Here is a 24,105-nt window from a genome sequence, read left to right on the forward strand (position 1 = left end):
ATGTGCTTAATTCCATGTCTATTTTGAGCTAATTTATGTTTACAACTTTCTCCAATTTTTGCCCGCTTTCTGCAGCTCCTGTACGCACACACAGATGGTTACATTCTCATACTGGGCACCCAGGGAAGGTCACATGCTTTACATCAATGGCAATTAGTTCCCTTTTTAAAATGGAAAATGTCGTTAAGTTCTTGAATAATTCAAGAGTAGAGGTCACAATACAGTGTCCCTTTTGGGGGTCTTTATGGTGCAAATGGCAAAACAAGGCGATCCTATCAGTAAGAGTAGATCTAAGGTTTACAATGTAGCTCTATTTAGTGTGACAGGAAAATTAAATTACACGAGGCACTCATTCATTGTCACCCGTTAACAGGCTTGGGAAAATTGTGGATCCCCAGGGGGCAAATCACTGACAACGTTGGAGGCAAATAAAAATATTTCATTTTAATTGGCTGCTGTTTCCTTTGCTTGGTTTTGAAAATAACAAACATAAACACGCCCCGGACAACTCTCCTTGGAAATAGGATCCCGAATCTCCAAAACACGACCACAACTTATGGGCAGGTTTTAAACTCTGGGGAACATGGGTTGTTTTCTCAGCCATAGTTGAGCTAGTCTTGATCCCTGGAACGGAAATAAAGCTAGTGTTGATCCATGGAAAGGCAATAAAGAGGTAGGCTTCAAATATAAATTGGCTTCCGCTACTCTTCATCCCGCTCCTATCTGGGTTCGTAGGACTGGATTTACTGCATTTCTGCAACAGCCTCTGCCCTTCAAATCTACAAGGGCTGAGCTGGAGGTCCGGAGGGAGGACTGCGTGACGCGGAGGCCACCGGTTGTCTCTGCTCCCCATGGGAGAAAAAGCCAGACCACCCTTGGCCATCCCGGACCTGCCCAGGTGGATGGATGTTCAAACTAGAGGAAGGCAGGTTGGGGAGGGTGGGGAATGAATATCCTCGAGGGTCATCAAATGAGATGAAAGTTTTCCAAGGCCACGCCAGCACAACCTAACCATTGCCGGCATCCCCAGCGTCCCCACAGTCCCTATTAACTCTGTGGGCGCGCCTGCCTGGGTCCGGCTTCCACCCGACCTGGGTCCGGCTGCCACCCTTGACCCCAGGCCGGGTCCGCGCAGAGCGCCGCCGGCGGTTCCACCTGCACTTCCTGCTGCGCCACTAGGGCTCTGCGGGCTCTCTCCGAACGCGGCCGCATTTGGCATCTACTGGAGAACGGCTGGCGCGCTGGTTTTCTCCCAGGCTGGAGAGAAATGGGGGAGGGGCGGGAGAGGACTAAAGTTTGCAGCACCCAGGCGACTGGGGGTGAGATTGGCCCCATCTGATGGGTTGGCCTCTAAGCGTGTGTTTCCTGCGCTTTAGAACTTGGAAAAAGGCAAGAATGACCCGCCCCCGCACGCCCTGCCACCCCTGCTTATTACTTTTTAGACGTCTCACTTCTAAAAAGTAGATTTTTGACACTTCCTCTTTTGGTCTTTCTCCATCAAGACCCTGGGAACTCCTGCGTTAGCGAAGCAAAGTGCCACGTTTCCATATTTCAGGCTTCCCCGACGTGGGAAAGCGCAACGAATGAGCGCGAAGTCTCCGGGCTTGGCCCGCTACTCCGCAGACCCAGCGGCCCGGTAGCCCCGGCTGCGCCAAGCGTGTGTGGGGCCGGGGCCCCCAGCCCCGCCGCCCGCCGCCCTCCCGGACCAGCGCCAGCAGCGCCCGCAGCGTTTAGCTTGGGTGGCTTAGGCTCGGCAGCGGCACTTACAGGGAGAAGAACCTGGCAGCCTGTGGTGTGGGGCTCATTTCGGAATAAGCAAAGCGGTGCCGCTCAGTTTCTGAAGCACGTCCGATTTTAGTGACACTAAGTGAAGGGAGACAATTAATTTCTAAGAAAAAGTTCTATTTCAGTGTGATTGATGCCGAGGAGGAACGATTGATGGCTGAGCCTCAACACATTTCTGGTAGAATTAAAGAACAAATTTCATACGGCGGGGGAGTGTGGGTGGGGGGGAATAGAAGGGGGCAATTTAGGGTTTTTCATTTTCTAAACGCTTCAATTTAAGCAAACACTTGGGGTCTCGAGGCCGCTGTAATTCCAAAGACAATTTTCCATGGTTTTAATTTGATTTGCATTTTTCAACTTTGATAATATTCAATTTCATGGCTGAATACACATGTAAACACTGTTAGGTCGTGTTTTTCGCCCCTTGCACCAAACATCATGTCGCTTGTCTCAGCCATGGGAGGTTACATACACCCTGTGTCCCAATATCTGCGAGTGTCTCCTGAATTATTTTTCAAAATTTAGCACGGCTTTGCCTGGGCTCCAGAGGTAGTGAACTATTACAAAATATCTAAACTACTTCCCAGGTGTGGGGGGATCTGCACAAACGTTGCACAAAGGAAAGAGGTAAATAGAACAAATCCCTCTTCTACATAAGATCTATTCTAACTCAGAAACATTTGAAATATATATTTTAACAGTCTTAATCCAAAAATGATCAATATATTTGCTACCTCCAGAAATGTTTTTAGTGTAAATTTCATAGCCAGAAAGCCAAACCTTGAGAAATACAAAGAAATCATCTTTGTAAGCAGAAATTTAATTAGCATCATTGAGCTATTTTATCAAGTATAAAATTTAGAGGCAGAAATGAAGTGGAATTACATAATTAGCTTTCATCATAGCCAAGCTGATATTTAACAAAATAGGACTATCGATAACAATGGAGCTAGAATACTGTGAACCGAAGAGTAACACAAGTGGTCGAGGGACCAGCAGTCTGTTATTCTTTCGTTTCCTCAGGACACAGAATAGACCGTACATTGTGCAGAGAAATAGTTGAGCCTCATGAAATATGCAGATGGTTGGCACAAAATAAATGTATCAAAACCCAAAATGCATTTTACCCTCCTTCCCAAATTGTACTAGGAAAAGGGAAGGGGAAAAGAAATGGCATACTTTATTGGTTTGTACCTTGTATAATAAAATAGCAATCTAATTGCAAGAGCTACCCCTTGTTTAAAAAAAAAATTGCTTAATGTGCAAAATGTTGTGGAACTTTCGATACTGTGGAATACATCCCTATCTTAAGTCCTAAGAATTTACACATTACTGTATTTGTTTTCTCCACCCCCCCCCCCCCGATTTTTCTAAGATTGGAGAGGTCACAGACAAAATTAGGGACTTTAAAAAATAAAAGATATTAGAATTTTGGCATCTTGGGAAGAATAGAACCAGGGATTAGATTTGCAAGACTTTTAGAAAGCTTTCTGCTTGAGGCTGGCTAATATTGAAGACCTGTATTTTAAGTTGAGGTGATCTGATTTGAATTTTTTTTCATATGAAAGGCATTCTAAACAAATAAGAAAAGAATTTCATTTGAAATAGTACCAACTTAGGGGAAAAAAAGTTTCTTAATTTTTAAACACACATCCATTGCAGGCCCGTTGTGTCTAACACCTTCGGGGAAACTGTGCTTTATCATTTGACTCCTTTTTCTAAGAATTATTGAATTTTAAATGATCATTGTTTAGGATTTGCACTAATCTTTTATATTGTGATGACTGGCAATTATGTCTTTCTATTTATTTTACACAAATAGATGGCAGAGTGCGCACGTTCAACACAATCACTTCAGAGCAAACCTGCTCCCGCAGATAGAACTAAATGAAGGGGACCTAATTAAAACAAATGGTCTATTCAGAGAATGGCAAATTGTGGACAATAGGAAGCATCTTTCTCTTTTTCTACTAGTAATTGAGGCCTAAATGGGGATCTTGCTAAGAACTGCAGAAGTTTGAGTATCAGAGTAGAGCTTGCCAATTTAATTCGCCTTTACCCCCAAAGAGATCTGTATCCAGGACCGTGTTGCCCAGCCCAGAAGCAGCTCCCCAGCATTGCAGACAGGGAATCCACCCCTCACCCTCAATTTTGTGCAGCTGGATCTGAGCTGCAACAAGCTCATGAAAGACAACCCGGATCTCAGGGAAGCACTGGGGTGGGGGAAGGGAGGCCACAGAGGCCAAGTCCCTGGCAAGTCTTTTAGCCAGGTGGGGGCTTTCAGAGATGGCAGAGTAAGGGGCCCAAAGGCACAACCCTTTCTCAAGAGCTTTCGCTACAGACTTAGGAACTCGGGAGGCTGTGCCTTTTGGGAGAGATGTGAGTTCTTGGAGAAAGGTGTAGCTCTCCCCTACAAAAGATTCTGCTGCTGGAGAGTTAGATGAGGGTGTTCTTAAAGGACCTTGGTCTGACTATCCCTTCCTGATTAACAGGAGCCTGTGGGAGAGGAGGAGTGTATGTGGTGTGTGTGTGTGTGTGTGTGTGTGTGTGTGTGTGTGTGTGTGACAGACAGAGAGAGAGAGAGAGAGCACGAGAAAGAGAGGGATTCAGCTGAATGTAAGACAGAAATCCCGCAGTTACTTTTGGTTGTTTACTGAGCTACGACAAAATCTAAACAGCGCTTTCCACAATCAATGAAGGGATCGCCTCGGGTTCCAGAGTTGAGCTCCCTAAATGAGTCTGGCATTCTGATAACTTCAGGTTAGCACCTGAGATCAGCTCCTTCCCACTGCTCAATGCTGGCAAGAGATAGGGAAGCATCTTGTTCGTGAGCTCTGGGAAGGGAGAGGCAAGAGGGGGATTTAATTGTTTGGCTGCATGAATCGAAATGTCCTTTTAAAGCAAAGAAATCAAGAGAGATTGGCCTTTAATTGGCAAACTGCTGGTGGGAGGGGAGTGGTCATTAAATGGAGGATGGACAAAATATAGATTGGATGTCTGCCCCTACTTGTCCCCATAAACAGCCAGAAGATTGGATGACTGCCCTTTTTGGGCAGTCTCTAGGAAGCTCAGCACTCAACCTGAGAGTGGGTAACTGTCATTCTGGATGCATCGTCCCCACCTCAACCTAACATCGCAATTGTCCAGTTTGGAGTGAAAAGTATGGTTTAATCTAGAACTTTGTGTACTTCCAAGAGTCAGTTATTCCCATGCCCTACACATCATTTTGTGTGGCACTGGCCTTAGAATCCAGTTGTCCAGAGCCTCCCCACAAATCCTGAAATGGAAGATGCTAAGTATACAGGAAACTCCACACCACTAAAAACCATGGACACCCAGGGAACTTATCTTTCAGTAAGTGGAAAAGAAAAGGAGGCCTCCAGTCCAAGCCTGTGTCCAGGAGGGCCCTGTTCATTCCACATTGTGTCCCCAGGGCCTGGCACAAGCAGGTATCAGCCAGCGTTCCCTGCACATCCATGTACCATGTGCAGCTCAGACGTGAAACTTGGCTGGGGTGTGCTCTCCTCTCAGACTGCAGGCCTACTGAGTGCTGGGTCACATCCTATCCTCCCTCTGTGACAGAAGCAGGCTGGTCCTCCTGGGCCAGCACCCGTTCAGTGGCAAACCTCTGAGGCAGGTGTTTATCTGGATCTGAATTTGTGTATATGTGGACAGCGGGGGCAGGGTGGGGGGAGGAATGCTGTGGGGGCTGGGGCCTTTTGCTGTTCTTGCAGCTGGTGCTGGGGCGAGGGCAGCCCTGAAGCCCAGCTGTGGGCGGTGCGTGCATTCCAGCTGTGCTGTCACCTGTGCGGTTAGGCCACCAGGTGTGGGTCAGAGGGAGGTCAGAAGCAGGAGTCTCTCAGAACATTCCTGGCCTCTGCTCCAGAATTCTCAGTAAGGAATATGGCTGGCAGGCTACACCTCAAGAAATAATTGGGCTATGTGCATTATTTAAGCCCGGATGCCAGGTCATTGTTTCTGCCCCTGACATTTTTTCCCTCTCTTCCCCGGCATTTTCTCTTTTTAATCACAGGCTGCTGATTCTCTCCCTTTCTCTTCCCCTCCAGCATTAGCCAGCCGGCTACAGCAGCTTCAGTGGTGGTGCAGTTGTGGTCCAGTTCTGATTGAACCTCTGGCCAGCTTTGAGAAACCATCGTCACATAGGAATACACTGTGTTGCTCCAAAAGAGAAAATAAGAATCCAGCCTGATCCCAGACATAATGCATCCTAATCCCTTCTAGGATAGCAGGTGGAGTCTCCGCCATCCTTCTTCCTGAGATCTTCCTGTTTCTTATCACCTTTCTCCTAACATTCAGCCTCCCCTCTACCAACAGCACCCAACAGTGAAAAGTTGGGGGTTGTGGAGAAGCAGGTTTCCTACTGCATTTGAATCAAAGAGGTCTGTGCCCCCCCACCCCCCCACCCCCCCCCCCCACCCCCCGCCATAGGAGGCCAAAAGAAGTTGAAAAAAACATAGAGTTGCAAGACTTGAGTTCAGTGGTGAGCTCTGAAATCTGAGCAGTTCCCTAACTTCTCTCCGCCCCAGGTCCATCTCCCATAAATTCTGTCATCTACCAGTGGGATGTGGGGAAGCTTAAATGAAGTCATGTTTATGAAGACACCTAGCACATTGTCTGGCACATGTGGGACCCTACTCAATGGTGGTTGAAGTGAATACAATTGTGATAAAGAAAAGAGAGGTAGGGACTTGGGCGGGAGGGGGGGGCAGCGGGAGATGAGAAACACCAAGAAGGTAGAATGAAAGGCAAAAGTTTTGCCAAAAAAATGGACTCTTCTGCATAGAGGATGCATTTTCTCAGCTAACAAGCAGTTGAAGTTACAACTTCTGTGTGTGAACAGCTCAGTTCAATGTAATAGAGAATTGCAGACTAAATGAAAAATATATAATGGATTGGTCTTTTTTTTTTGTTTTAAATTCCTTAGCTTAGGCTTTAGAAGACAAAGCAAGCAGAAAGTTTGAGCAGATGGTTGCATATTTTTGTACCAGGGGGGTCCACATATTACATCCTGATTTGTCTCCATATAGAAGTTCTTATGATCCAGGTCCTGCCCTAGCTGACATGTCACCCTGTTCCTTCATGGAAAATGACACATAATCATCCTCTGCCCTTCCCAGTACTCCAGCCACCCACTTCATGCCTTAACTCTTCTCAAGCCTTCTCCAGACACTTCTCAGTATTATGTTTCCTCTTCCAATAATATGCTCTTAACATCCATGTCTTCAAATTAGGAATGTGTGTCCTTTTTCACATGAGCAAAATTTTCCCAACAAAATCCACTGTATAATTACTTGTGCTTTGTGAAAAAAAGAACAGCTAATGAACTGAGATCGTCTTTCTAATGAAATAACAAGTCAAAACACACACACAATCTTATTTTGATTTGCTGGGGTCATTACCAACCCTGGTCCAAAAACCTTCCTGCTTACTCTTGAACTTTGTGGTTTTACTCTTTTCAGATAAATGAAACAATGGAAGAGCTGATTTACCTGTGAAGGAAGTCTGGTCCTCAACCACTTAAGCAAGCAGAAGCAGAACCCATTCTGCAAGGGGAACTAAACCACAGCAAAGGATCTCTCATTCCGAGGTTCTAACGGCATTGTACTCGAGCATTTCTTCTTCACCCATGTCGGTGATGCTGAAATTTCCCCTCTCAGTTAATTTGATATGTTAAAGTTAAATAAATATGATGTTGCTCGAATGATGTCCTGACATCAGAGGGAATATTACTGCCTCTAATTAGCTTCAAGAGAGGAGTAAACCCCAGGCAGTTACTCTAATGAGAATGTGAGACCTCTAGTTTTGGATGAATGAAAGCAACTTAATTTGTATTGCTTCTTTTAGCATTCCCAGCTATCAGTTGTGTTATCTGACAGTAAAATATCCCTCCTTCTTTGGTGGTGGTGGGAGGGGGGATAGAAAAAGAAGGAGTAGGAGGGGCAAAAGAGGAAGAGGCAGGAGGAGGGGAAGAGTGTAAAGGGTAAGTAGTCAATGCCTTTTAATGGGAACCTGGTGAGGAGGACGGGGCATGTGTGACAGTGACATCTGACCAGTCCACATCTTGCTGGCAATGAGCTCAGAAATCTCAGGAACAATCACTGATGTGAAAAATAGGCATGCTGTCGTGAGGATGTGCTGTTCTTTCCACCTGTGCAGGAGAGGGACTTGGGGGGCCGCTTCTGCAGAGGATATACAAAGAATCTGGAATAAGCCCCAAGGGTGCAGGGGCTGAGGGGGAGGGGAGAATAGGAATCACCTCCAATCTGGCAATAGGGACCAGGACGGAATGACAGCTTGTAAAATAAGCCTCCATCAGTCTCCCAGGAGACAGCCGGCCTCAACTTGGGTGTTCCCCGCTTGTTAGCCTCAATCATAATTGGTCTCTCCTCCCATCCCACGTTGTTGGTTTTCTGTGTGTGGCTTTTGGTGTGAGCGTGTTAGGTCATCAACAAATACAATGGCGGGAGGGGGCAAGGGGGGACACACATGATTGTTTTAAAGAAGAAAGGAGAAAAAGGATAAGAGAGTGGGCAGGAAGGCTGTGAACAGAATGGGGAAGATGCCCCAGGATTTAGGCTTCCGAGGCAACCCCTGGAGAGCTCCGGGGTAGGGCGCTCCCTGGGAGTTTTGTCAAAGGGAGAAGAAACCAAGCTTGCCTGGAGGTGGGGACCCTGCTGAGCTCCAGTGGGGACATATATCTATTCCGTGTAATTTGTGTTTGCTTGTCTCTGGAGGTGCCTGCAACTTCCTGCCCATATCCGGTGAATCTCATCAAAAAGGAATTTTTCAAAAAATTCCAATCTTTGTGGAATGCTCTAGAAAGGCTGTAGGTCTGAAGTCAAAGGCCTAAAGCACAGCCCAGGGTCCTCTGGGGGCAACCAGGCACACAGGCACGTTCCAATCACCCTTTCTCCATCTCTCTATATGTTTAAAAAGTTTCTCCCACTCTCCTCATGATTTCTTCCCCCTCCACCCCTCATGTCTTCTATTCTCTTCTTAGAGGCAAACCATTCCTGGGAGTTGAGGTTATGAGAAACTTGTGATCTGTAAAGCTGAGAGTGGTGCAGATACAGCACATGGTTTTTGCTCCAAGGAGGCATGTAAGGTTCTGAAACCTTGACAATTTATTTACTGTAAAACAAAAACAAAAACAAACAAACAAAAAACACCTTTGATGGGGGGGGGGGGATAGGGAGCAGCAGAAACGTAATGAAATCAGTAGCAAACTTTGGGGAAATTTTCTCTTCTGTTTTCGTTTTCGTTTTAATTTCATTCCACCACCCCTTGGCTGGCCATGGTGCTGTGGCCAAGGCCGGTCTCCACAGTGTCCCTGACCCAACAAAGGCATTTGGGGTCTGAAATCAAGCTCTTGTGCTATGACAGGGACAGCAAATTTGGGATGGTGCCTCTAAGGCGTGTGTGTTGGGCGCCTCTTCTGGGCAGCAGGACTTGGTACCTACAAGTCCGTGGGCATCAACAGGCACCCACTGTTCTGTGATGTCAGGCCCATGGTGGGTGGGGGGTCCTATTACCTCTTGCAGGGTGAAGATGCACTGCCTGAAAAGGTCCTGACGCTTTCTCCGGACGGTTCTGGTTTATACATTCCAGAAGACTTGTCCCGGCGCACCGGCCTTCAAAGCCGGCAGCCAATACTTGGTCCAGGCCCCTGATGCTTAGAAGGATGCGCTAGAAAACTAGTTACCCCGAGGTGCCTCCAGGAACCTTCTTGAGCAAACACCTGCCCCGTGCCCTATTAAGCCTCATCTTTCGCTTCTCCTCGCCCCACCCCCACATTAAAAGGCCCCCAAAACACTGAGGACCGGCTTTTCTTTATAAAGCCGGGAGAAGGCGGGCGATAAAGATCAGGCGTTTAAATTGGCCATTTGGAAGATTACATCTCTTCAACTAAGGTCTTTCTTTCAAAACTCGCACTGAATCGAGGGCCGTGGCTACTCCGCACCCGGCTCTTCAAGGCCGGGCACTTTTTCATTCGGCCGTGAGTGGGGTGGGCTGGGTGACCGGGCGCCATCAAAGGCCCGAGGGAAGGCCGTGGGGCGACACTCGTCTAATGACAAGTAATTGACGGATTCGAGGCCGCGCATTACCAGCGGAACGGGGAGGCATTAATTATTTAAAAACGATTAGCCTAGCCGTGTGTCCTGCAGGCGTTCCATCTTGTTTAGGGAAGATAACTAGCTGCCAGCCGGAACCGCGGCTTGGAGGGCGGCGGGTGCGCTCCCCAAGCGGCCTCCGGTGCGCGGACAAAGGTGCGCGGTCCCGGACGCCAGGGAAGGCGGGGAGGGGGGCATGGTCCCCACACAGAGGTGCCCACATAACTGACCCTGCCAGTTACAGGGATCGATTCCGACTTCTGCCCCTTGGGTCCCAGGATCTGGTGACCGCGGGGAGGACGGAAAGAGCGCTTGTCTCCCCGCCTGGTGAAATACCTAGAAGTCTGCGCGGGCTTCAAACAAGGCGGGATGTCTAGCCCTTTAAAGTAAACACCTCCAGAGGAATGCTAATTTCAGGGGACACCTGGAAGATCCCAGAAGAAACACGCCTGCTCAGTACCCCATGCCCCGGCCTCGATACCCGACGATCCTGCAGTTACAACTGGCAGCTTTGGAACTTCTAGTTTTCCAAGCTGGTGCCTTGCCACAGGCGGGAGAAAGATGCAATTGGTTCTCTGTGGTCCTCCAAACTCCTCTCCTCCCGCACCGCAGCGCGCCCCTACCCGGGGCCAGCCTCTGGGAGAATGAGGATTAATTGCCTGGTGGCGCGTTTCTCTCTCCACCCTTCCCCCGCTGGGCCCCGCTTGTAACCCCCGAGGCTCCCGAAACTGTCTGCAGCCGTGCGCTTCTGTGCGTAAAGGGCACCCGCCGCTTCTTGTAGCGAGAACGAAAATATACTCCTTTCTCCGGGAAGGCCCTGTCCCAATCCTGCTGCCTCGAGGCGTTGACCCCAATGCTGCCTGGTCTGTGGGCTTCTAGGGAAACGCCTAGACCAGACTAGAACCCTGCGCGCCGGGGAAGGCGGGGAGGGCTTAGCCACTCACGGGCCTCTGCCGATGCAGCCACGGGATACCAGCATGCCGTTTTCCGCTGCCTCCACCCCTGACTCTGGGGCCAAGGGCGTTCCCCCATCCCCTACCCCCTCACTGTCCTTGGGAAACGCGCGTCCGTCGGATCGAGTCCTCACCCCGGATGGGCTGCAGGAGCCTGTAGTGGCTTCCCGTAGCTTCGGGGCCCCAACCCAACTCTATGTGCTCAGAGCCCAGATTGAGTCTGTTTGCAGCTCTTCGCCCCGTCGTCCACCCACACCGTGTATTCTCAGAAATCCCCGCACAAATAGGCCACCTTCCAAACTCCAGGGTCTTCACCGACTTAGCTTCTCATTCTCTACCTCCCCACCCCCAACCCCTAGCGTCGGGGCCCTTGGAAAGGAAAGGGGCTGGCTGGGGGAGGGGAGGCGCGCGGAGGGGAATGGGGGGCGGACGCTGCCCAGGGGACCCGGGCGCGGCCCCCGAGTGGGCGCGCTCCCTACCTGTGGTGCTGCGGGCTGGCGGGCGGCGGAGCGTCCAGCGCTCGAAGGGAGGTGGCCGACTGCTCTGAGCCGAGGCATCTCCGCATTTATTTGAGCTCAAACCGAGCGACTGTTGACTTTAGCACACAAAGCAAAGATTTCACTGCCCGCTAGTTTAAAAATGAATATTTTACCAAGATATCGATCAGCGTTATAAAATTCAGTTAAGTACAATGGGATCCTAGCAAAAAAAAAAAAAAAAGAATAATAAAGGAGGGGGAGGCAATATAATATCTGTGCAAATTTGCTGAAGTGTGACGTGGCATGGAAAGTTTACCCTCCTGGAATTCGGATCTAGAATGTTTTTTTCGGTTGTTTACTGACTTTGTTTATTCACAGATCACGGTTGCTTAAACCGGCGCGCGGATGGCGCAGGGAAAAGGAAGAAAAAGAGAGGGAGGCAAAAAGAAACGCCGCACCCTACTATACTTAGAGTTGGGGAAAGCGGGCGGAGGACACTGTGTGAGCCAGCGAGCCTGGAGCCCGGCTGGGGGAGGGGTCTGAAGCGGGGTGGGGGTGTGTGTGAAAGACCCAAGTAGCGCAGAAAAGCCTCCGAAAGCGCCCGCTCCCCGACATCCTTTTTATGTATTCGGACAGAACTATATCTTATCGGCCGGGATCAGTGGAGGGGGGAGCGCTAAGTAGTTTAAAACGACCCTCGCACAATGGGCGTGCGATACGAAACATAGCAGGTTAGGGCAGCGCTTTCAGCCTCCATTGTCCCCCACTCGGCCCCCGGCCCTGCCTCTGGGCTCCTTCGCCACGGGAGCCTTTTATGTGATAATGAAACACATTTCAGGCCGAGCTCACGACGTGTGTGTCCTTGCCAGGGGGAGAGACGGGCCTGATTGCTGGCTGCGGCCTCCGGATCCCCCCCACCCCGCCCCAATTTCTCTTCCTTGTGTTCCTCGGGACAATGTGGCATGTTAAAAAGGGATTTGGAGACGGGGGGGGGGGGGTGGTGCAAGGGGAGGGCAAACCCACCTCAAGCGCGTGGGAAGGCCAGAGTTTGAGGGAACAGAGACCCTGCAAGGTGGCAGAGGGCGAAGGGAGGTGGTGGTGGTGGGGGGGACCTCAGGGTTGGGGCGAACCTGGGACATTCCACATTTGGATGGTCAACAAGACCAAAAAATTGGTCCCTGAAAACAGGGCCCTGGGCTGTAAAACTTTGAGACAAAAAGTCCCTACTTCAGAAGCCAGCGGAGAGTAATCACCCACCCACCGTAAGCTAGCTGTGCCTGGTATGTCCCTAAGTCTGCAAGGGACACTGGATCCTGCCTTCGCTTGGCCAGCTTGTAGGCGGGCACATGCCCCAGGCAAAGCCCCCAGGCCGCGTTTAGCCTGTGGGGTTTCCACTTGGGTTGGCTGCCTATTTAGGGCCATCTGTGGGGAGATACAGCAAGATTTGTAGGAATTTATTCTGGGCCTTTCTTTATACTTTTGGATTTTCTTTTAAGGCTCACAAAACACCTCTTCATCCCCTTGGCTCTGTAATCCTGGCTTGCCATGTTGGGCTAACTGGATGCTGTCCAAAGGCGTGGGTTTTTTGGGAAGGAAGGAGGGGTAAGCACATCTGCAAACCCTGGGATCTCACCACTGGCCAGGATCGTTTGACAAGCGGCGCAAGATATCCCACCCCCCTTACCTGAGGGTCATCCCCCAAAATACCTTATTTTAAAAGGGAGATTTGGACCATTATCTGGAGAGATTCCTGTAAACACCAATATCAGGAGAAAGTCTGTTTCTCCAGATGAGGTGCCAGAAGGGGTGGTCCCAGAGGCCTCACTGCTCTCATGCTACAGCTAAGTCTACCAAGGCCATGCAGAACACCTAAGTGAAGAAGAAAGGTGGGATAGGGTCCTGGTGTGTAGACAGAAGCTTGAGGCCGTAGGATCCAGGCAGTTCCAATTCCATAGGAGGGTAAAAGGGGTGCTAGAGACACAGAGATGAAAGAGCTGAGCCAGGAATTTGCAAATCCAATCTGGGTTCACTGAGTTGAAGGGAGGCCTAAGATTGGAAATACAGTAAAAACATGTAAAATCTCGGCCTCTCCCCAGAGAAGTCAGCTCGCTGGGGCCGAACAGACATCAGCATTGCATCTTCACATGGCCTTGATGGGAAATTAAGATATGTAGTTTTGTCCTGAGTTTAAAGATACAGCTGCATCAAACACAGGGAATGGTCCACCTGAGATCTTTGTGTTTCGTTGTGTGTAAAGATAAACTCAAAATTCCAAAACTAATCATAAACAATATTGAGTTCTATTTCCTGATGTGCTTGCTGAAGTGTTTAGGGGTAAGTGCACTGATGTCTGAAATTTACTTTGAAATGCATCTAGGTCTATGGCCATAACACCCTGAACGGTGCCTGATCTCCTCTGAAATGCATTTAGAAAAAATAATCTGAATGGACCAATCGAGGTGTAGATAGCTGAACAGATATGTGATATAACAAGTACAGCGAGACAATAGGATCTGGGCAATGGGTACGTGTGTGTTTTCTGTCTGTCCAACTTCAGCATGTTTGAAAGTTTTAATAATAAAATGTTGTTAAAACAGCAACCACCATGGACCCTCCCTTCACCAAAATAAAATAAAACCTGCAACCAGTCAGGATCTCTTTCCCCCTATTTTTAAATAATTTCTGGACCTGTTTAGTTTTTAAGTCAGGCAAAGGGAAAAAAATTTTTGAAGATTCAAAGGGTAAAACTGGCAATAACACTTTAATATAGATTTGTGGAACTCTGGCCCTTCCAGCCAGAACACACATTTATAAGCCATAAATAAAACACGCAGAAACCATAAATTAATCAGACCCGAGACCTGGATTTCACCGTGTCAAGAATGGGAATGCATTTTTTTTCTTGGTCATTTACAACAGACCCTTACATCATTTTTTTTTCCTTTTTGAACAATAATACAACTTTGCTTCTCTGTTAAAACTACATGGTTTTACACTGAGTCACTCACAAAAGTTTGTGGGATTTTTTTTGTTTTTGTTTTTGTTTTTTTTTGTTTGTTTGTTTTTTAATCAAGTAAGACTTCCCTGCAACAGCAGCAATGGAGGAATAAAGACAACAACAACAACAAAAAATCAGAACTTGCAAATGCTTAAAGAAGCAGGTGTCTACACAGTAGTGGAAACCGGAGGCTCTTTTCACTTTTCTTTCTCTTTTTTCCCCCTCTTTTTTGACTCTTTATCGGTTTGCCTTCCCTCCTTATATAGAATAATAGGTATCAGTGTGGCCCATCTGTTTGGGAGGGAAGAGCTGTTTGGGAGGGAAGGTGAGGGGAGACTGCTGTCCTTGGGATGGGGAGTAATGGATTTCTTCTCCCTTGGCTCTCTCCAACACCGCTTCCTCAAATTCTCCCCACTTTCTCTCTCTCTTGTCCTTGTCCCCGGCTAGCCGGCTGCAGCCTTCTTCTTAAGAAGAGTTCATTATGGGCCTGGAGTACACCCCCTGGTAGTAGGAGGTGTCTGCGGCCAGGGGCGAGGCATCCAGGCCCGCTTTGTTCGTGACCGGACCCATGGCCAGGCTACCCGGCATAGGGGAACCGTAGCCAGGGTAGTGCATCACCTGTTCGTAGGCTTTGAGGTCCATTTTGTGGGGCTGGTGGTGATGGTGGCTGTGGTGGTGCTGCTGCTCCGAGGACATGAGGTTGTTGATGGAGAAGGGGTGGTTGAAGGCGTAGTGGTGCTCCGGCTTTAGATGGGCTTCGGGCGGCAGGCCTGGGTGATGGGGAGGGCCCAGCAGGTGGGCCGCCGCCTGCTGCTGCTGCCCGGGCGAGGGCGCCGGTTCCGGGGGGCTCAGGGCCGCAGCCGGCGTCCCCTTCAGCTCCCCCAAGGCCCCTCGCTTGTGCTCCTGGCACGGGGAGGCGCTCGAGTGGGGCGACTCGGTGCCCGCCGGAGTCTCGGAGGCCGGCCCGGCGGCCTCCCCGAGCTGACCCTGCGAGGTCTGGGCCCCGGAGGCCGCCTTCTTGCCGCCTCCTGTGGCGCCTGCGGCTTCCTTCAGGGCCAGTTGCTTCTCGCACTTGAAGCGCTTCTGGCGGCGCAGGTAGCAGCCGTTTTCGAACATGTTGCCCGAGTCGGGGTGGAGGGTCCAGAAGGAGCCCTTGCCGGGCTTGTCGGGCGAGCGGGGCACCTTGAGGAAGCAGTCGTTGAAGGACAGCGAGTGGCGGATAGAGTTCTGCCAGCGCTGCTGGTTCTGCCGGTAGAAGGGGAAAAGGTCCATGATCCACTGGTAGATCTCGCTCAGCGTCAGCATCTTGTTGGGGCTCTGCTGGATGGCCATGGTGATGAGCGAGATGTAGGAGTAGGGCGGCTTGGCGTGCGTGTAGCTGCGCCGGTACGTCTTGGGGTCGCGCGCGCGGCTCAGGCCCGCCTGCCCGTACATGGGGCTCATGGAGTTCATGTTGGCGTAAGGGGTCAGGCCGCCCATGGCTCCGGCCGCCTGCCCCCCGAGCGGGCTCAGACTGGGACTCAGGTGCGGCCCCATGCCCGCCACGCCGGCCGCCCCGGCCGAGCCGCCCATGCTAGCCATGGCGCCCGCCCCGGGGGACATACCGGCCAGGGACGGGCTCATGCCCGCGCCCACGTACGACGACATGTTCATGGAGCCGGCACTCATGTTGCCCGAGCCGCTGCCCATGGCGGCCGCGGACATGCTCATGTACGTGTTCATGCCGTTCATCCCCAGGCCGGCGTTCATGTTGCTCACCGAGGAGTAGCCCTGCGGACACAGCCCGAGGAGGGAGGCGCACAGCGTTAGCACCGCGGCTTGAGCGTGCCCTGACCTCCCACCCACCGGGCCAGCCCAGGCCCCCGCCTCCGGGGAGGCTTCTGGGGAGTCCTTCCCTTGCCCGGTCCCGGCCCCAAACACCCAGTGCGTTTCACTCGGAGCGCGCCGGGATCGCCCTCGAGAAGGTGGCGGGCAGGCTGCTGCTGTTTGCGTGTGGCGGGATCCTAGCCCTTCTACGCCTCGCTCAGATTCTAAAACAAGGGTCCCCTGGAGCACCCCTAGCCCAGGCTCCCCAAATGCATCTCCTCTCCCCAACTCTCCAGCCAGCATACCGAACCGGCGCCGCGGTCTCGGACGCCACCTCCGACCCTAGCGAACAACCTGTGGGTCACAGCCTAGAACGCCCCAGCGGCCTCAAGCGGAGTTTGTCCCAGGGTTCATCCTTCCTCCCGGGATCCCATCCTTGGCCTCAGGGGAACCGAAACCCAGTGCCTGCGCAGAGTTTGGGGCCAGCTGGAGGCACTGAGTGGAGGGACAGAGAGGAGACCGAGAACTGAAGTACACGCGGCTAAGCTTTGCAGCCACAAACTTTCGTTCTCTTTGTCCCTAGTCTTTGAATCTGCCTCTACCTCAACCCCCAATTCCTACCAACCTTCTCCTCTTCAGCTCCCCACCCCCTCGCCGGCCGACCTCCCACCCCTCCCCAGCCGCGCGCTGCCAAACATAACTCTGTTAGGATAGTGCGTGGCTCGGCCACGAAGAGGATTTGGAGGCGCCGCAAGTCAATATTTGATCACAAAGTTAATATTATCTCAAGGCTAACAGTGTGTCGTATAAAAAAGAGACCCATTTGAGTCGAAGGAGGGTGGAAAAGGCGGCTGCCCAGAGCGGCTGGGGGTGGGGGGCGGGTGCCGGCAAAGGAAGCTGTCCTGAGGTTGGTGAACTGAGCGAACTCCGCCACCCCACTTCCCCCTGGAAAAGGCGAGTGCCTACCTCGGGCTCGGCATAGTAGCTGCTCCAGTCAGACGGCTCGTGCCCTTCCATCTTCACCGCTCCCAGCATACTGGAAGCCGAGTGCATGGCAGTTTAAAATTTAACAGCCACAACAAACGATCAGCAATCACCCCCCACCCCCACCCTCTTTAAAAAAAAAAAAAAAGCCAAGGCACCGTCCCCTCCCTCCCTCTCTCGCGCTCCCTCTCTCCGGCTCCACTCCCTCTCTTTTCCTTGGCCGGCCGGAGGCGGTAGTTGGAATGGGCGGGAGGGGTAAGCCTCTGGAGGAGGGGGCCGAGGATGGGAGGAGGCCCGGATCGGAGCCCCGCTGCAGGGAGCGCCTGCCGCCCGCCGCCGCCGCGCTTGCGGGCTGCCGGGCGGAGGCCGAGGTTGGCAGTGCCGAGCTGCCCAGAGGCGGCGGGAAGCGCGAGGCGCGGGGGCGAGTGGGGGGGGGGGGTGGAGAGAGGGAGGAGGAGGAAGAGAGGAGGAGGAGGAGGTGGAGGAGGAGGAGGAGGAGGAGGAGGAGGAGGAGGAGGAGGAGGAGGAGGTGTGGACCGCGGAGCGGACAAGTGCCGCAGTGACGTGGGCGGCTGGTGATATAGCGCGGCGCGCCGGCGCGGGCCTCCAATCCCCAGACCCGGGGCAGCCCATTTGAATAATCAGCTCACACCTAGGTGAGAGGGAGACTCCGCCGGCGCCGGCACCTGCCCCTCGGCGCCCGGCGCCCGCCCCACTGCAGCCGCGCCCCGCACCGGTACAGGGCTAGGCGAGCGGGCGAGTGGGCGCACAGACTCTCTACTCCAGCCCCCTTTTCCCCCCGAGCCCTCGGGGAGTGCCCGTGGGAGGAGGGACCTGGGAGGAAGACACCCTGGAGCGGCCCAGCGCTCCGACCCCCGCCGGGTCCCATAGAGCCCGGCTCCTGTTGCGCCTGTCGAAGGGCGCGCCGGGCCTCAGCGCCCCATTGCCCCTCTGCAGAGCCTTAGAAATGCCGCATTTACTCATCTAGGGTTTCTTCGCTCTCAGTGTTCCATTCCCTGTCAAAACGACAAGACGGTGACAGAGCCAATTTGCAAAGCGCTGTCGTATTTAGAAAAACTGTGTACACACCTTGAACTCGCCTGCCGCTGCTCCTGGGAGGCCCCTCCCTGTTACAGTTAAGACTTGGAGCGGCTCCGGAAGGCGCGCGGGGTGCGCCTGGTCCGGCCGCCTCGGCTTTTGCGTCTTCGGAGCCCAGCCTCCGGCGACAGACAGAGGGGCGGCTGGCGGGCAAGAGCACTGTCGGATCACCGAGCGCAGGGCGCACGCGGCCCCGCCAACTTCAGTCGACGGTTGGGTGACTGCTATTTGTCTCTGACATTCAGGACGCCGTGTTTCAAGGTTACTTTGCAGTCGCAACCGAGGTGCCCACAGCATTTCGTAACTAAAACAAACAGGGCAGGAGGTTGAGGTTGAGGCGGGAGGAGAGAGGGGAATAAAGGAATCAATAATGGGACACATGGAATTTACTTCAGGGAGGGTCTCTGTTTTCTCGAAGGGCTGTTTTATAAGAATTAGACGCCTCAAAACCATATACTTGCTTTTTATTTTTCCTCCAGCTTCTGGGTTCAGATTATCATCTGTCCAGGGCCAGCCACCAACACCACAGTGAGCCCAGGTTGCAGGGGTTGTGTATTACAGGTGTTTGATGTGGACTTCTTTTCTTGGTTCTGAAAACAGGCTGGGCCATGAGGATCCAATCCTGTGCCCCCCACATTAAAGGTCAAGAACAAATAGGAAATAGTGGTTATCTGGCCTACCTGTCCAGAGTGATGGGTAATGGTGTCAGAAGACAGGGGCGAGGTGGCAGGCACAGAGCTGAGCACTGAAAATGGAAGGGCTGGGTGAGTGTCAGGCTAGAAGGCCAGCAAGGAAGGACAGTCTGTGTAGGGAAGCCACTCCTTCCCTCTACCCAGGTAATTTAGGCCTGCATAGCTTTGAACCAGATACAACTGAGGGCAGCACCTTTTGTGCTGAACCATGCAAATGGTTTTACCAATTTATAGTGAGAGGGTTAATGAACCCACTGAGCGACTGTAGGGGGTGGGGGATGGCAGGATACCCCAAAGCCAAAGTCTGCATTGCTTTGAAAGCCCTGAGCAGCGCTAAGGGATACCGGGAGGGGTAGGCTGGCCCAGTGCACCAGGGAAGTGTGTCATGGGGTGTGTGCACAATTAGTGTAGGTGTGCGGTGGGGAGCCAAAGGGACCAGATCCCCAGCATTTCTCACCGGGTCTCAGAGCATGAGGGAGCAATGTGACCGTTCTGCCCAAAGCTTGGGAAAGAGGGGTGCACACTGGCACTCAAAAGATAAATTATTTGTTTTTTCAAAGCTTTCTGCATAGGCTCAGGGCAGAAATGCAGGCGCGCACACACACGCACACGCACACACATGCACACACACACACACACACACACATCCCAAAACACAGTCAACCCCACTCCCCAGGGGCGCTTCTCATGTCCAATAGAAAAGTGACGCCCAGACAAACCTGCGAAACGATGACAAACGGCTTTCTGGTGTGTATGGAAGTGAACATTCTAGTTAACCTAATCTGTGCGTGTGTGTGTTCCACTTCCCTTTCTCTTTTTACTACTGATCGAAAATATGGTTCTAGAAATTATTCCACGAGCAAAAGGAGCGAGTGGCACGGAGAGAGAAGGTCCTCTGGAGGAAAGGGAACTACCTTCCTAAAGAGCGAACCTTGCAAGTTCTTGCCACAGTTGGTGGGCGGGATCCCGGCTTACCCAGGAGCACACGGCACTGGCTTCCGCAGTGACAGGGCGCCCCCTATCCGCCGCGCGGTCCTCGGGCCCGACCCGAACCCTCTTTACCCCCGGAGTCCTAACCCCGAAACCCGGGAACTCGAGTGCCCCGGCATCTTTCCCGGCCTCTCCGACACGGGGATGGCATTTCTTTGGAGCTCCCGAGGCTCTGCGCAAACCCAGACCGCCTCCTGCCGGTCGGGTCGGACCTGCGGGTCTGGCACCCTCCCTGAGCGCACCGCCGTTCCGAGGAAGGCGAGGGCGGGCTGCAGTGCCCTTAGGCAGCTTGGAGCCGGGCACAGGCGGCTGCGAGGAAGCAGGAACTGTCACAAAGCCTGGGGTTCGCTTTGCGTCTCCGGCGCGGAGCTCTTTGGAGGCGCTACTTTCCCTGCGCACTCATGCTCCTCCCCGGCAGCTTCGGTTTCTAAAGGTTTATTCAGAGCGTCTGGCACGAAAGCCTCAGGCTGGAATGCTGTAAATTGCTCCAGGAGCTTCTCTCCAGGAAAAAGTTCGCGGGTAACTCGGGTTGAAAACAGATGTTTTCCCTGATACCCCCTTAGTTTAAACCCCTAGGACTGAGATGGGCAAATTTTTTCCTTTGCCCGTGTCCTCCCCGTTTCCCATTCTTTTCGTTCGGTGCTGCCCGGTTTCCGTATAAAGCCGCCTGATAACAGACGACTGTGCTTGGGGTTAGCATGCTGTTTTTATTCTGGATGCTGCCCCAGCGGATTTGACTTGGGCTCAAATCTGGGCCTCCGCTGCTCCTACATTCCTCTAGCAAAACCCCTTTCACCAGGGAGCTCTCTCTCTGGGATATGAAACTAGCCCTTGGGGGAAGGGGATATCAATAAACAGAGTTCAACTTCCCTAAGAAATAACCTGTAAAATAACAGGGGCGGGGTGGTGGTGGTGGTGGTGGTGGTGGTGGTGAAGGGTGGCATTCAGCTCATCCATACTCCAATTCCTGAAGTCCTGCACAGAATAAATGTCTAGGGCAGGCCTTGCTTTAGGGCCTAATCAGGCAGATCTGCAGGTGAGATTAAGACAGAGAAGATGGAAAGGTGACTTAGGGAAGTCTTGTGAAAATACACGTTTTAAAAGTAAACTTTTGGGTTGGCAGAAATCAGGTGCCCACACCTCTCTGAATAATATTCACAGAGTGGAACTTTCAGGGTCAGTTTCAGGTCTTCAAAAAGAAAAGGCATATAGTTGTGCCAAAGGTTATAATCATCATTTCACTTTCTGCAGGTGGGTTGTTTCTGAAATTTTATTAAAAAAAAAAAAAAAAAAGCCTGACCATCAAAATTAGTCTATTTGGTACTGAATACACCCTCAGATACTCTTGCTGTTTTTCATAGTTCTTTGATGGCCCAAACACTAGTTGTTTACGAGAGAGGTCAATTGGAAAGATAATTAGCTCAGAATAAGTTATCTAGAGAGATTTATGTGAAAGATTGAAGAAAAGATTAAGCATGTCCCAGTCTTCGGAAAAAACGCAGGAACGTGCTAATAAAAGTGGAAAGAAAGCATTATATAACAGTATAAGTTTAACACACAAGGCGCCTGGATACAATGTAATCTTGCTCTCCTTGGCAAGATTTACAGGAAAATATGGGAAATAAGTAATAATAAATGATGACAAAATAAAATGAGATAAATATGATGTGAATATGATGTCTCTGAGTGGTAGAATCTTACCTTCAATCTACATCTTTTCAGCACTACAGTTGTGCCATTTTATATCATTATTATATTATTATTAAATTACTTTTTATTATTTTATGGTGAAATATGTAATAAGAATATTAGATCTGATATCATGGAAACTTTAGCAAACTAACTTACACATATTTATTCAGTTCTCACACTTGAAAGGAGATGGGTGAAGCCATCATTAAAATGGACCAAGGGTTTGAGTTCCAAAAAGCAAACTAACATTATTTTTTCTCACCTGTGTCAGAAAATGAGCTGTGCTCTTCCCTGTATTGAGGAAGGGTGAGAAATAATATTCATGTCAGCCACAGATGGTGGCTTCCTAGCATGGAACAGGAGAGGGAGACAGTCCTTGGGGTACTACTAGAATGAATTTGGCACTCAGCTCTCTTTCTGTGCACATAGAATTTGATTGCTGTTTGGGAGATTGGTGTAGTTATGGATTGTTCATCTTTTATGGTCTTTCTCAGTGATTGGCTTGTGTGCTTGTCAACTTCACTTGCATCTGTGTGGGTCTGAGGAGAAGGCCAGTGCTTTGCCTTTTGGGTCCAGGGTTCGACAAATATTTCTAGTATATACTTAGCATCCTGTCCACCATTCTTGAGTTTTTAAGCACAGTTCTGGTATGTGAGACTATTATAGCAGGTAATTAACATAATTGGAAGAGATAAAAATAAAGAAATGACAACTTTTAGTAGCAATAATAACATGTCAACGTGAGTGAGAATAAACTCCTCTTTGAGGGATGCCTAAATTAGATGCATCTGCATTTGTAGCCCTGGGAGCTATTTCATATATTTGAATGTTATTCTTGGAGGAAATCTCAGTTATTCCTGCCAAAACCGCAAGGAGTAAATGTTGTTAGGGACAGGAGTCATGAAGATTCAGTCACAGACCTGAAGAATCAGACCCTGGGCATTTCTTCTTAGGAATCCATTGCTACACAGGCAGATAATTTTTTTTCTTTTAAGTTTTTAATTCCAGTTAGTTAACATACAGTGTTGTATTAGTTTCAGGTGTACAATATAGTGATTCAACAGTTGCATACATCACCCTGCACTCATCACAAGTGCATTTCTTAATCCTCATCACATATTTCACCCATCCCCCCTACACCCTCTAGTCTGGTAGCCATCAGTTTGTTCTGTATTTCTTGATTTGTCTTTCTCTCTTTTTTCCCTTTGCTCATTCATTTCTTAAATTCCACATATGAGTGAAGTCATATAGTATTTGTCTTTCTCTGACTGACTTATTTCACCTAGTATTATACTCTCTAGTTCTATCCATGTCACTGCAAATGGCAAGATTTCATTCTTTTTTATGGCTGAATAATATTCCATTGTATATATACACCACATCATCTTTATCCATTCACCAATTGATGAACACTTGGGCTACCTCCATAATTTGGCTTTTTTTTTTTTTAGTTTATTTATTTATTTTGAGAGAGAGAGAGAGAGTGAACATGTACATGTGTGAGCAGGGTAGGGACAGAGAGAGAGAGAGAGAGAGAAAGAGAGAGGATCCCAAGAGGGCTGTGCACTGAGAGAGAGAGAGAGAGAGAGAGAGAGAGAGAGAGAGAGAGAAAGGATCCCAAGAGGGCTGTGCACTGTCAGCGCAGAAGCTGATTCAGGGCTTGAACTCACAGACCATGAGATCCAAGCTGAAATCAAAGTCAGACGCTCAACTGACTGAGCTACCCACACCCCACCCCCCCATAATTTGGAATTTTGTAAATAATGCTGCTGTAAACATAGGGTGCATGTATCCCTTTGAATTAGTGTTCTTGTATCCTTGGAGTAAATACTCATTGCTGTAATCTAGGGTAGTTCTATTTTTAACTTTTTGAGGAACCTCATACTGTCTTCCAAAGTGGCTGCACCAGTTTGCATACCCACCAATAGTGCATGAGGGTTCCTTTTTCTCCACAACCTGGCCAATACCTTTTGTTTCTGGTATTTTTTATGTTAGCCATTCCGACAGGTGACATCAGAGGTGATATCTCATTGTAGTTTTGATTTGCACTTCCCTGATAATGAGTGATGTTGAGCATCTTTTCATAGGTCTGTTGGCCATTTGGATGTCTTATTTGGAGAAATGTCTGTTCATATCTTCTGCCCATTTTTAATTGGATTCTTTGTTTTCTGGGTGTTGAGTTGTATAAGTTCTTTTTCTATTTAGGATACTAACCCTTTATTGGATAGGTCATTTGCAAATATCGTCTCCTTTTCTGTAGATTGCCTTTCCATTTTATTGATTGCTTCCTTCACTGTGTGTCTCTCACAAGGTGCCAGCAGAATGGTTCTCGCCTGAGTGCAGCTGGACAAGAGCAATGTGCTGTCCAAATTACCTGTTACAAATTCACCATTTGCAATCTCCCTAGAGTATGGCATACTAGGGGGTTCTGGCTTTGGAAAGAAGGAGCCGGTGCCAGGGAAATGCTCCTGCTGGGGGTGAGTCCTGGCTTGAGAA

At 50.3% G+C, this 24,105-nt stretch overlaps 1 protein-coding gene and 1 long non-coding RNA gene across 3 annotated transcripts; both read right to left on the bottom strand.

The window, feature by feature from the left end:
* Positions 1 to 429: 429 nt before the first annotated feature.
* On the bottom strand, positions 430 to 11,552 carry LOC109498097. The gene is made up of 3 exons (XR_002154688.3): positions 11,350 to 11,552; positions 1,768 to 1,863; positions 430 to 624 (listed from the first exon to the last, which is right to left on the bottom strand). It is a non-coding gene; the product is annotated as an uncharacterized LOC109498097 (long non-coding RNA).
* A 2,539-nt stretch (positions 11,553 to 14,091) lies between these two features.
* Positions 14,092 to 18,490, bottom strand: FOXA2 (forkhead box A2). 2 transcript variants are annotated; one of them, XM_019826897.3, is made up of 3 exons: positions 18,227 to 18,490; positions 17,120 to 17,189; positions 14,092 to 16,117 (listed from the first exon to the last, which is right to left on the bottom strand). In XM_019826897.3, exons 2-3 carry the CDS (start codon positions 17,186 to 17,188, stop codon positions 14,813 to 14,815), a joined length of 1,374 nt encoding a protein of 457 aa, XP_019682456.1. In that variant the 5' UTR covers position 17,189; positions 18,227 to 18,490; the 3' UTR covers positions 14,092 to 14,812. The 2 variants fall into 2 exon arrangements, with proteins under 2 accessions (XP_019682456.1, XP_003983881.2); XM_003983832.5 differs by lacking the exon at positions 18,227 to 18,490 and having other exon boundaries at positions 17,120 to 17,542.
* Positions 18,491 to 24,105: the final 5,615 nt, after the last annotated feature.

This window comes from Felis catus, chromosome A3 (assembly GCF_018350175.1).
Source record: "Felis catus isolate Fca126 chromosome A3, F.catus_Fca126_mat1.0, whole genome shotgun sequence".
Classification (NCBI taxonomy): domain Eukaryota; kingdom Metazoa; phylum Chordata; class Mammalia; order Carnivora; family Felidae; genus Felis; species Felis catus.

What these genes read in the sequence shown, in the direction of transcription:
- FOXA2 (XM_003983832.5), bottom strand. Translation starts at nt 17,206, where the DNA reads ATGCACTCGGCTTCCAGTATGCTGGGAGCGGTGAAGATGGAAGGGCAC. An exon ending in GCTACTATGCCGAGCCCGAG is followed by an intron (nt 16,118 to 17,119) that starts GTAGGCACTCGC and finishes CTGTGTCCGCAG; the next exon opens with GGCTACTCCTCGGTGAGCAA.